Source organism: Phyllostomus discolor, chromosome 1, assembly GCF_004126475.2.
Source record: "Phyllostomus discolor isolate MPI-MPIP mPhyDis1 chromosome 1, mPhyDis1.pri.v3, whole genome shotgun sequence".
NCBI lineage: Eukaryota > Metazoa > Chordata > Mammalia > Chiroptera > Phyllostomidae > Phyllostomus > Phyllostomus discolor.
In genome coordinates, this window is record NC_040903.2 from 178,460,376 (window position 1) to 178,473,280 (window position 12,905).

At 44.0% G+C, this 12,905-nt stretch overlaps 1 protein-coding gene across 3 annotated transcripts in view; it reads right to left on the reverse strand.

The window, feature by feature from the left end:
• CDKL1 (cyclin dependent kinase like 1) overlaps window positions 1–12,905 on the reverse strand; it is a 42,463-nt gene that overhangs the window by 4,252 nt on the left and 25,306 nt on the right. For 2 of the 3 annotated variants that reach the window (XM_036009812.1, XM_028506657.2), the window contains exons 4-8: window positions 9,255–9,327; window positions 6,889–6,979; window positions 6,135–6,335; window positions 3,987–4,069; window positions 447–503 (exon numbers count right to left, since the gene is read on the reverse strand). In XM_036009812.1, coding sequence (XP_035865705.1) covers window positions 447–503; window positions 3,987–4,069; window positions 6,135–6,335; window positions 6,889–6,979; window positions 9,255–9,327 — 505 coding nt within the window. The remainder of the gene's footprint in view (window positions 1–446; window positions 504–3,986; window positions 4,070–6,134; window positions 6,336–6,888; window positions 6,980–9,254; window positions 9,328–12,905) is intronic. The other variant, XM_036009817.1, reaches the window with a different exon arrangement.

The following is a 12,905-nucleotide window of genomic DNA, read 5'->3' on the forward strand; positions in this document are numbered from 1 at the left end:
AAAGGTAGTCAATACTTTTTGAAATGGGTGGGACATTGACAGTAATTTGTAAATATTTTAATATTACCTCATTCACATAAGATCTATATAATTTTGAAAATGTATATTTATATAAATTTTAAAATCAAAACCTTCTTCAAGTATACCAGGGAGTTGACTCTTTAAAAGAATCCCATGGTTAAACATTTTTTGAAGAAAAGGGTCCTTTTTTAAAACAAACACCACTCCTCTGAAATTTCTATTTTGTGTAAATTTAGAAGTCAAATACAATGTTAACTTTATTTAAAGTGAAAAACACTTGCAGATGTTTTTACTGTAATAGAATGTGACCCACTTTAAAAACTGAAAACATTTATACTTTTCAAAGGAGAAGAATTCTGAAAGGAACACTTTTCAATCTGTGGATTCCCCCATGAGAACAGCTGCTGGAAAAGCCACGGATTTACCTTCAAGAGCCCCAGGGCAGGATAAGAAATGTTTGGAAATTTTAATTCAAGTGGTTCCTGTTGAAAAAAATAAAGAAAAGGGGTTTTTACTTACAGCATGTATTCAAATATGAGGTTACTTCAGATTGCATTTCTTTTGAGTGAGAGCGGCATCTTCCTGGCACCTGCCTTGCCTCCTCCACCCTCTGCCCACCAGACCTCTCACCGGCAGCAGCCTCCCTATGCCTGTTTCACAAGCTCCTTCTCTCCCCACCTCCAGATGGATTTCCCAAATCTTCTTCCGAACCACTCCCTTCAATTCCTGAATAACTGATGCAGGTAGCAAATCATGAGAAAACACTAGTAAAACAAACAAGCAAATTCATTGAGCAATTTGTTATTCCCTTTTTTTCTGCCACAATTTATATAACTTGTCATGCCTCAGAATAATTTTTGGCACTAATTTTGGCTTTTATATAAAGGGGCCCAATTTTGCATTTACTGACATTCACAAAAACAGAGCTTCGAAATAGATTTTTTTTTTTTTTTTTTTGGTTACCCATGTGAACAGATGCTTCTTGGTTTTCTGAGATAAACACTGTTGTCTCCTCCCACAAGAGCCTGCTGTTTCCCTGATCTTCCTACTGTTTGAAGTGTCTCCCAAGCAGATATCCCTCAAAACTCCCTTTGGCCATGTAAGACTATTTTGTTCCAGTTACGTGCTGGAGACAATGAGAAATAACAAACAAGATGAAGTGGAAGAAATGCCCAATGTCAGACAGACAAACAGGCAAGCCAGTTCGTGAGATACACCACTGACAAAGAGGCTAATCGGAGAGGGGAGCTGAGAAAATGAGGGCCAGCCAAGCTGAGTGAAACGAACAACCGGCTGTGTTGGGTGTATGAAGAGGGCAGTGTGCAAGCTGGAGGCTGGAGTGGCTGCCCAGACTCGCCGAATGAAACAGGACCCCTGGTGCTGTGTGGTTTAAACAGGGAGCCAGACAACGACCACCAACTCCCAAATGTGTACTTATTAGTCTCTTATCAGAGTAAGAGACAAGAGCCTCAGTTTTGGAATTCCTTGTGATACACAAGGAGGAAAAAAAATCCTAAAGCAGACTGTATTAGCCCTTGAGACCAGGCCCTCTCCTAACCACTCATGGCCGTAGATCAAATCAGTGATTTTTAACTGGTGTGCTGCAAGAATTTTAAAAACATGGAATAGCTATTTAGTCAGTGTCATTGACCTCTTTTCCCTTGGAATGTCGACTAAAAAAATGACAATAGTCAATGCAACAATAGACATCCAGTGTGAATAAGTCAAAATAAACCTATTTTTTGTCTGATCAGCAAAAAATACATTTTTTGGTGTGCTGCAGAATTTTAGTAATGAGTTTATGTGTGCCATGAGATGAAAACAGTTGAAAATCGCTCGCTCAAATATTTCTCTTGCCATTTCTGGGTGCTGCCTCTGAGCACGGCTGGGGATTGACACGACACTGCTGACACTGGGCTCTGCTGTCTCAGCTCAGTGCCTGGGATGGGATACGATGGCCCTTCCTGCCTGCTTAGCCAGTTTTCCCGGCCCCAGAAGCTAGCAGGCCTCCCTCCGGTAGGGTTACCAACCAGCAGAGGGACTCAGGCACAGATTTTGAACCAGCACATCCCTTCCACTGCTGCTTCCTGTGTTTCTGTCAACAGGAAATCCCCTGCAGGACAACCTCTGGGAAACCATGGAAAGCTTTTACATTTATGAAACCTGGGTTGTTTCTGAGGCTTCACTGGTACACAAGCAAACAGGAAATCCTAAGGGATATTCAGTGTGGAACTGGGGATGTCCAGGTCACTAGGGAGCCAGCTGGGTCACCTCCCATATGCCAGGCGTCATTCCTGCCTCTCTGTCCCAGCGTGCTCCCAGCATGCCCCACTTTTCCCCTTGCTGGTGGCTGCAGGAATGGGAAGAGGAAACGTTCACTGTGAGACAAGCCAAGGGGCTAAGGGAACAGACAGCTCAGATGGAACTTGACAGAACCTCCACGTGGAAACTGAGCAATGGGAGGGTTAGTTTCCATATGAAATACTTCTCTTAGACAGTAGAAACAAAGGATTTCATAAATCTTAATTGTTGTCTGAAATGTTTTTGATTATTATACAGGTCCATTAGAAGACATAAAAAATATTCAAAAACCATAAAGAAAAATATGACCCCACCATGAGAGATATACTCTGTTAACATTTTTGTATTTATCTTGTGACCACTTGTTTCACAAATGTAAAAGCTTTTCATGATTTTTCAAAGGTTGTCATATTATTTTATACATATATATTTATATATATATATACATTGTGTAGTAAATAGTTGTTAAAATTATGTCAAATTATATATACTGTTTTATAAGTATTTTTTTCATTTAGCAATATGTTGTGAACTTTTTTCAGATGAATACATAAAAATCTATTTTACTGGCTACATGGTATTTCTACTGTAAGGCTAGACCATAAGTTATTTAATCCTCTACTGACGGGGCACGAAGGGAAATGATTTCTATTAAAGAATGTTACTCCTTTATGCCTTTCATTAGATTTCTTTTTTAAAATATTTTATTTATTTATTTATTTATTTATTTATTTTTTAGAGAGGGAAGGGAGGGAGACAGAGAGAGAGAGAGAGAGAAACATCAATGTGCAGTTGCTGGGGGTCATGGCCTGCAACCCAGGCATGTACCCTGACTGGGAATCGAACCTGAGACACTTTGATTCGCAGCCTGAGCTCAATCCACTGAGCTCCGCCAGCCAGGACTAGAATAAATTCTTGAAAGTAGACTAAGGGTATACATATATATTTTTTAAGATTTTATTTATTTATTTTTAGAGAAGGAAAGGAAGGAAGGGAAGAGAGGGAGAGAAACATTGATGTGTAGTTGCCTCTCATGCATCCCCTACTGGGGGCCACCTGGCCCACAACCCAGACATGTGCCCTGACTAGGAATTGAACCTGGTACCCTTTGGTTCACAGGCCGGCACTCAACCCACTGAGCCAGCCCAGCCAGGGCAGGGTATGTATATTTTTAATTTTTCAGTTGTTTTTTTTAAATGAGTATGTTCCCCACGCTGGCCACAGAGGATAGGCACCAGAGTGAGGTGGCCACGCAAGTTCATCACCATTTCCCGCCATGGTCCGGGGAGTGACAGCTCACTAGAACAGGGGATTTGGGCAATGCTGGATTTTCCTGGATGAGTCATTGTCTAAAGCTGACTGGCTCTGCGCTTCAACTGCTGAAAATGATGAAGGACAGGTGAGGTCAGGGCAGGCACTCTGCATTCCTGTCCACCATGCTCACTAACCTCTGCTAACTAGGTTTTGGTAGTTACTCACTTGCCTGAGCCCCAGTTTATTTCCACTCCTAGACTGACCTTCCAGGGCAGACTGGGTCATGGGGCTCAGGAAAGTAACTACCAAAACCTAGTTAGCCTGCAACTCCCCATGTAAATGGAATGATCACCATTTAAACACCCTGGTAACCCTCACATGCAGAATTCCTTCCAAAATGGGTCACTCACCATATCTTCAGGATCTGGAATTTTCACCCCACTGAAGTACTGATTGGTGCTGAACACTTGCTGGTGCCTAGGAATGAGATCTCCTTTGGACAGAAGAAAGAAGTAAAATGAGATGGGTTAGCAAGTACTAATCTGTGGTTTCCCTTCTGCTGCTTCAGTGTCCGTCTGTGCCTGCACCTACGAAGGCTACAGTCTGCCGTCCCAATCAGAGGAAGAGGCATTGAGGCAGCCTCAGCAACCTGTACTGAGGCCTACAGTGTGGAAAGCGCTGTTAGGCACACAGGAGGCGTGCACAGAAACAGAGGGCTGTGAGGTTCTTGCCCCTCAAGGCTCGGAGTGTACTTAAGTAATCCAAACTGAACAGCTCAGAAGTACACTCACACAAATCAAATAACCCCCCTTTTTAATAGCAAAAGTGCAATAACTACAAATCAAAATCATGTTAACTGAATGAATCTTGATGGGTTAAGACAAAAAGATGGGTTGGCCTCAGGTTAGCACAGTGCCTGACACATAACAAGCACTCAAAAAATATTTAAGGAAGGAAAAAAGGCAGGCAGGCAGGAAGGAAAGAAGGAAAAGGGAAGGAGAGGGGAGGGGAAGGAGGAAGGGAGGAGGAAGAAAGGGAGAGAGAAGGCGAGAGGTGGGAAGGGGAATCATGGGAGGTCTAGCTAGAAGGAACCCATTTCTAGCCTGGAACTACCTTTCCTTGTTTCACCAGGTAGCGACCACCTGAAAAATCCTGTTTTACCTACTATTTAAAAGTACTTACAATGTGAAGCAACAAAACAAAAGGAGCATTTCTGTATTCTGGGGATTATGTGCGGCTCACTCTGCCCACATTTCAACCAAAGCAGCTAAAATCGCCCTCATGTAAAATTCTAGGGGTAGTACACTTGAAGAGGAATTTTGCTCAGAGAATACAAGGGGGTACTCAGAAACGGGCATCCCTAAGGCACACCCAGGCCCACTTCCCAGGGCAGAGTGAACAGCAAACACCGCTATGCCAGGCCCCCAGGAATGCTGCTGTTGGACTGGGCTGGAGTTCTTACCCCAGGGTATCCAGTTGTCTACTTTTACCAATTTGGTTTGGAAATTTACCTGTCACTCAAATCACAAAGCTGCTATCCCACCCCATTTCGGACAAGCAGCCAAAATATACTCTCTGGTACCTTACCCCAGACCTCGTGAACTTCAACGTGAGAACTGTACCTGTATCTGAATAACCTTCTTCCATTGGAGTTGGGGAACATGGAGAGGGTGTCCTAAAATCACCAGAGGATTTTAGCAAAGGGAGGCTCAGTGCCCCTGGAAAGGTTCCCAGGTCTCTTACTTGTCACTCAACAAAAGCCATCAGCAAATATTTACTACCTCCTATGTGCAGACACTGATGGTGGACATGTAGAAATAAAGTCATGATCCCGCCCTCAGGCAGCTTACAGTAAATTTGGGAGGACAGTAAAAGACGTGGTGACAGCAGGGGCCACACGTGTTTACAAGAGGACAAGTTCTCTTTAATTTGGGGTGCTCTGGGGAGTAGTAGCTAAATTCCCTCACCTTTGAAGAGGACAGTCACTGCTTATGTGTCTTTTCACCTGTCCCTCTCCTTCTCCCTCTCCTTCTCCCCTCCGCCCCTCCACTCCAAGAGGAGATAGAAAGGAAGTGGCTCTGGGGTGAGAAAGCAAGACTACACTTTCTTCCTGCCATGTAGAAGGGTGAGAATCTTTCTCTGCAGGGTCTGAATAATCCAAATTAGCCTGGCAGGCTGGAGTCAAGGACAACCAACAAATGAATTCTCACATCATGGTAAATGAAATAAAATATACCAGCATCCTCTAAACTGCTAAGCTCTTGTAGAAATGTATGTTTGTATTGTTGCTATGATCATTATTCAGAGTTTAACTTGATCCAAACTATGTCAAAGAGAGAATCTGTCTTTTTGGACAATTAATACCTACTCAAAGTTGTGGATTATTTTTATTAAAACAAATGTGGACACTGTTAATGGAGCCATTTTTCTTTTGAGAGTACCCCCCCCCTTCGCAACTGTAAAGGGCATTAGGTGAGACTAGGAACTTGGCTCTGCTCTGCACTGACATGGGTAACACTATCCAGTTCCCCAAAAGGCAGGACAGAGACCCCACTTACCCAAGGTTTTTCTGATCAGGTAGAGCTGATCCACATCAGATTTGCCCGGCCACAGAGGCACCCCTGACAGCAGCTCCGCAAACACACAGCCGATTGCCCAAACATCTACTGGAGGGCCATACTGCATGTCCCCCACCAACAGCTCCGGGGAGCGGTACCACCGGGTAGCCACGTAGTCTGTGTAGTAGTCACTCGGTCCAGCTGGCCAGTGATGGGACGTGGGAAACAGAGAGAGAGCAGTGGAAATGTGGGATCAAAACCAGGAGGGGGAAGACCTAAGACATCTATCTAGTTTGTGCCCCATATGTGGCTTTTCTAAGTCAGTGGTTCTCAGTACAACTTGTACATTAAAATCACTTAGAAGATAGAATTTTTCAAGTACTGAAGCTGGGCCCCACCCTAGTTCGATTAAACCACAGTCCCTGGGTGGAGGGGTGGGGGGTGATCAGTATAGTTTCTATAGTTGTAGTTCCCCATGCGATTCTAGTCTGCAGCCACAGATGAAAACTGCTTTCCTAAAATAGTACAAAAAATGGTAGAAACCAGGAGGGTAACATATTTTTTAATAACCACTTCACTGTGGTATACTTTATATATAGCATACATTTTTACACCACTGTATGTGTCTACATGTTTTCAGTAACTACAAGCTTAGGCCCTAAATATACAAGAACTAGCTTTCTATAACACTTAGATCTTTTATTATATAAAGAATTTTTCATCTTTTATACTTAAGAGAAACATGAATACTCACTCAAAAGCCGAGCGAATCCAAAGTCACAAAGCTTAATCACTGAATGTTTGGTGATGAGGATATTTTCCGGCTTCACATCTCTATGTATGCACTAGTCACAAACACAGAGCCAAAATAGATTATTAAAGAGCAACTATAATATACGGGATAAATAAAACACATGAATAATTAGCAAATAATTGAGAAATCATTTGACCCTCTCACTGGCCTTTTGGATAAAAAGCTGCAAAGTACCAAAACTTGCAAAACAGCAGCATGAAATAAATCGAGTACCCTACCTATCATAGCCTCAATCATTCCAAATTCCTGAAGGGCCCAAAATACAAACAAGGAAACCCAGGTAAACTTACATTTTAGTTAAACAATTTTTTGGTGTACGTATGCCTCATGTGGTATTTGGCACGTATTTAGTCTGGCAACGCTAGGTGAAAGGGAAACGTTGAAAGGTTCTGGACGCAGCCTGCACCGTGACTGCTGGAGCTGCAAGCTGGTGCATAAGCAGGATTCACCACTCAGTTGTTTAACAGAGCAAGACACAGTCTGCCTGGTAAACAGGACAAGCCCTGGGCCTGCTGAGATAAGCTGGGAAAGAGAAGGGCGGGGACCACGAGCTTACTTGCTGAGAGACCTCCCTTCCAGCTCTGACATCTGTCCTGACAAGATAAACAAGAGGAGGTAGCGCTCACCCTCTGGAGAGAGTCGCTAGATGTCAGCTCTGTCCCACACACATCAAGGGTTTTAGAGCTACATCCTCGCCATAGTTTAGACTCAAATCACTTGTGCTTTCCAAACCACAGCAGACGTTGTTTAACAAAGGGATGTTAGAAGAATGTTTAAGAATCCTCACATGATTTTCTCATAATATAATTTTCCTGGCAAAGAACAAATCAACAACCTAATTAACAATCATATAAAAAGGGTTGGCTTAAATAATTTTTCAGGGTTCCAAATAATCTTCCCTTCTTCCAAGCGTTTTCCTCTCTGGAGGAGAATGTGGGATCCCGCAAGGAGGGACCCTCTTTGGCTCGCAGCTGAAACCCTGGGGGTATTCTTGACTTTCCGGAATTTGGAAAGAGGACAGAGGTTCTTCTTGGGTCTGGCCTAGCACTCACTCCAAGGGACCTTCAGGGTGAGAGATCAGTGTCAGTGTTCCCAAAGGGTATTAATTCCTCTGGAAAATAATTGGGGAGACAATTTCTGAATTATTTTATTACAATCTATCTGGTTCTCAGCAACTAATGGCCCTGAGATCTCTACTCTTTTACCACTGGCTTCACATATTACTATAAATGGGCACACCCATAGATATGATGACAGATGGTCAGAAGGACTTGTAAGCAAGAATGTGCTCCTATTCTGTTCTGGGAATTCTTTAAAAGTTGCCACACCCTTTCTCCATCAGCACAAACAGAGCAGTCAGGGGCCCCTCAGGGAACTGTGGTGCATTTGTCTTTAGTGTCTCTATTTCTCCCAACCCCTCCCCACCCCAGAGCCTTAATGCAGTCTCTCTGGCTCCCCCATCCTAATGCCTACCCTCAGGAGAGTGCTAACTCTCACTGGTAGTAAATAGCAGTATAAAGTGTCCATGCCCCCTGCTCTACATGCATTTTGACAAGGACTGTAGCCTTCAGCAAGGTGGAGACTCAGTAGGGAGAAGTGCTGACTACTGCCATTTTTTCTCCTTCCTGGAAGGCAGCTTAGGGAAAAACCATTTCGGAAGAGCTCCAAGGTGAGTTTTCAGGCCCATTGCAGTCAGAGGACCCTCGTGGCCACAATGAAGCTCTAACGTTGGGACTTGGCCGCTGTGTGCAGGGAGTGGGCAGTGTTCTACAGGAGGGGACAACAGGCTCCCAGCATCTGTGAAGTCACAGCAGCTGGTCCACTGCCTCTGCCAGGCCTTGCAGTGGCTGGGAGTGTCATAGGCTTCCCGCTGGGCTGGTTCGTTCCAGACCTGGCACTCATATCTCAGCAAAGCAGACACTAGCACTGAGGCATCGTGCCTGGAACTCCGCCTACTGCATCTGAACAGGCACGAGTGATGTGGGGTTCCCCTCCCCAATTTCAGAGCCTTGGGAAGGTAGCAGACCCACACAAACTCTAAGTGAATGGGATGCCACCTGAAAACTGAGTAGCTTCTGATCAGCGTAACTACTTTCTGAAAAATCGTAAAAATGCATCCTTTATGTCACCTGAACAAGGAGGAATAGTTGGATTGGCATTTTTAGCCTCTACGTACCCCAACCAGGCTTAAGAAGATTTGGATGAAAAATTCTGTCCACAAAAGCACAACATACACTTTGAACAAAGGCTCCACCTCAGCTTATGGGCAGCCTTCTGATTTTTTCAAGGGAAATCATGAGACTTACATTGTGTCTATGGCAAAAATTTACAGCTTGCAATGTCTGCCAAGTGATGCTCTTCACAAGATGTTCCGGCACCCTAGTAAAAATGAAGAAGCAGCATGAACACAGGCTTAAATAGTGAAAAGTCCAGAGTGACACATACAGTCATCGAACTCATCGAAACGTCATTCCCTACGTCCGAGTGTAAGGAACCCGTGACGGGCACACTGCCGAGCTCCAGGGGCAGCAGGCAAACATCTGCTTCCACAGGGAGGGACCGTGGACACCCACAGGGGCTTCAACAAGTATTTATGACGAGAGGTCTCAAATATCTGTGACACCGCTGGGAACCTGCCTGGTCACTTGAACTCCACTTCTAGAAGCAGCTTTTTGTTGGTGGAAAGTTAGTTAACATACAGCATAAAATACGCTGTTTGTTTTTTCAAGTTGCCCCAAACTCATGGCCCTGCAGCAGAACTCATCTTCTGTGTGGGCACATGGTTCCTCCAGGCTCCCTAGGCAGGATTTTTTTTTAAGGTAATGAAGATTTTGCTGAAGACAGGGAAGATGTTTACATTGCACACCACATTACAGAAGTTAACAATAATTAAAAACCCATGTAGGCAGCCCGGTCTGTTCCCCACACTGCTCCTCCCTGCCAGCTAGCTGCACCACCACCCTCTCATCTTTCTGCCTGTCTTCTTTCACAGCATCTAAACTTGATGCCACTGTTCCCAGCACATCTCTGACTTTGAGCTTATATATAACCAGGCAACCAGTAGCCCCAGCGGGTCCTTTGTGTGAATTAGAAAAAACATCACCTCTTGGGGGAGATTTTCTTTTTTTTTAATTAGGCAGTGAGTGAGAGGGGCCACAGGAAGTGTACATTTATTTTCAGACACTCCCACCCACCAGCTGGACCTAGTGTTTTTACGAATCAAACGTTAAACAATGCTGTTGTGGTCTTCAGCCAGAACTAAGAAGTAAGGCAGGGAGGAAACTCCTGAGTAGTTGTGTTAAAGTGACCAAAAAAAGTCACTTCCAGTCTCTGGGAGGGGCTGCAAGGTCACTGTGGTCACAGACCAGATGTTTAGGAAATCCTTTCAAGCAGATAAGAGGCTGCTTGGACAGGGGGACAACATGAAAGGGGCCACTTCCCGGAAGACAAGCTGGAGCATTTCTTCACCAGCACCAGGGCCATGGGGTTCTGGCAGCTCCCCTCCAAATTCTCTTCCTTATTCCATGGCAGAGAGGCACAGACGCTAGAAAATCTCGCCTGTCTGGGAAAAGACAACTAAGAAGGGAACATTTCAGGGGAAATGCTTTTCCCCAGCCTCCACTTTCTGTCCAGAAAAAGGGAATATATTTTGATTATTTAATGAATTAACTATTAAAGTAAGGTTATCAATCCCAGGCAAATTTAGTCTCTAAGAACATTTCCCAAGAGGAATGATTTAAAAAGATCATTTAAATTAAATTAGAGCAGCATATCATCAATGCTCCTCTAAGGCTGAGCACACTTCTTCCACAATTCCCAAATGTGAGAACTCTGTGCACACTCCCTAGTGTTGTCTTGGGCTTGCCACTCACTTCACTTGTTTATCACTCCATTTCCTCTCTGAAATGCCAGCGCCTCGGACTCTACCTCTGAGATTCTTTTAAGCTGCTGATGTTAGGAGCCAGGTTCTTCACTGCAGAAGAAGGGAGTTATAAATATGGAAAGGAAGCAAAGCAGAATCTGTTCTGTGGTGTTGGACTGGAAACGGATGTACACACACGTAGGAGGGAGCTGTGCTGGAAGGGGTGCTGTCTTATACAGAGTGTTCCAGAAAGCTCCTCTGCTTCACTACTTCAGACTCAGTAGTTAAATGATAAGATGTGGCCAGGTTTAGGCTATATTTTAAAAATAGAGTCTTCAGGATTTTCTGAGGGATTGGATGGGAGAAAAAGAGCAAACAAGGCTGACCACAGGGTTAGTTTGAGTAGCTGGTTCGTGTTGGACCTTTTACTGAGAAGAATGCTGGGGCAGGGAATGGGATGGGGTTTGGCTTGTGAGGAAGGGAGGGTGGATACTCTGAGATGCTTTGGGGAATCTAAGCATGCAGTTCTGAATGCAGAAAGGAGGCCTGGCTGGAAATATAAATGTGGAAAGCATAAGCCTCCTGATGGCACTTAGAGCCCCCAGACAGATGCAGCCACTTGCAAAGTGAGCACAGGAGAGGAGGAGGTCAAAATCCAGAGGCCCAGAAACTTGGAGGGACCAGCAGGAGCCTGGGGTTGAGTATCATGTGAACTAAGACATCACTCGGGAGACAGCGTCACTGAAGCCAACTGAAAAGAGTGTTTCAAAGGACTTCTGGATTAAGATGGTGGGCTGAACAACCCATGTGATTTCACTCCCTCCGCAAATCTGACTAGAACAACACTGAGGGAAGAGGAACTATTCGGAGAGAATGGAGAAAAGAGATAACACACTTTGGAATCCAGAGAGCAGTCCGATAAATGATAGCTGACAACAGATCCTAGAAAGCTGAACGCTAAGCCCAGGGTAGGAGAGTGAGGATGAACCAATTTACCCCAAAGATTCCTCAGAAGCCTCAGGAACCAGCAGTTAAGACCTGTATGGAAATGGGAGGAAAGGAGTGTGGAAAAACCTGTTTGGGAAAAAAACCCCTAGACCCTCTCCCCTGGTCTAGTCCAGTAGGGGATACCTTTCCCCTATTCAGTAGAAGGCTGGAGTTTTGTTTTCCAGGGAGGACAAAATAGAGGACATCTGGTACAGTTGAGATTATGGATTCCATTCCAAAAGCAGGGTACATACTGAGTACTACATACGTACTAAGCATTGAACACTGAGACTCCCCAACCCCCTTACCACACTAGGTTCGGGGAAAGCTGGCAGCCTGACTTTGCTCTTTAGGCAAAATATTGGAAGACTTTGTTAGTGGAAGCTCAGGAGAAAAGAGCTAAAGATGAGGTTTCCCCAGCAAATGGCCCAGCCAGATTGCCCAACAATGAGGCTCTGAGTTTCTAGTGGTTTCCTACTCTAAACCATGGGCATATAGCTGGAGATTCTATCTGCCCATGGAAGTCTCACATAAGAAAGTTAGAGACCAAAACAAACAGAAAGAAAGCAACTCAAAAGAAAGAAAAAAAACTATGGAGAGTGAAGAGAACATTAAAAAAAAAACATTAATATCCTCAGAGAGGATGGCAACAGGAAAGCTGTTCCTCTGTGAAATAAGAACAGGACACTGTAAGAAAACAAGAGGATCACGGAGTCAGACGTCCACATACTAGAAGGCCCAGGACAAGAGAAAATAGAGAAAACAAAGGATAGGAAATCAATAGCAAAACAATTCAAAAAAATTTTTTTTTCTCAGACAGAAATGGGCCACCCAGTGCCAGAATAATGCATGAAAAGCAAGGCCCATGATTTTCATAATTCAGAATGCTGTGAGTAAAGAGAGGGTGCTAGAAGCTTCTGGAAATAAAAAGAAACAGAACTTCACCAAGAAGCAGAAAGTAGAATGACAAAAGACTTCTTAACAGCACTAAGAGATAGAAGGCACTTAAAAATGCCTCCAAAATTCTGAAGAAATATTATTTTTCACCAAAAACAAACAAAATATTAAGTAAGTGTGGAGAGAAAATACTTTTTAAATGTGCAAGGGC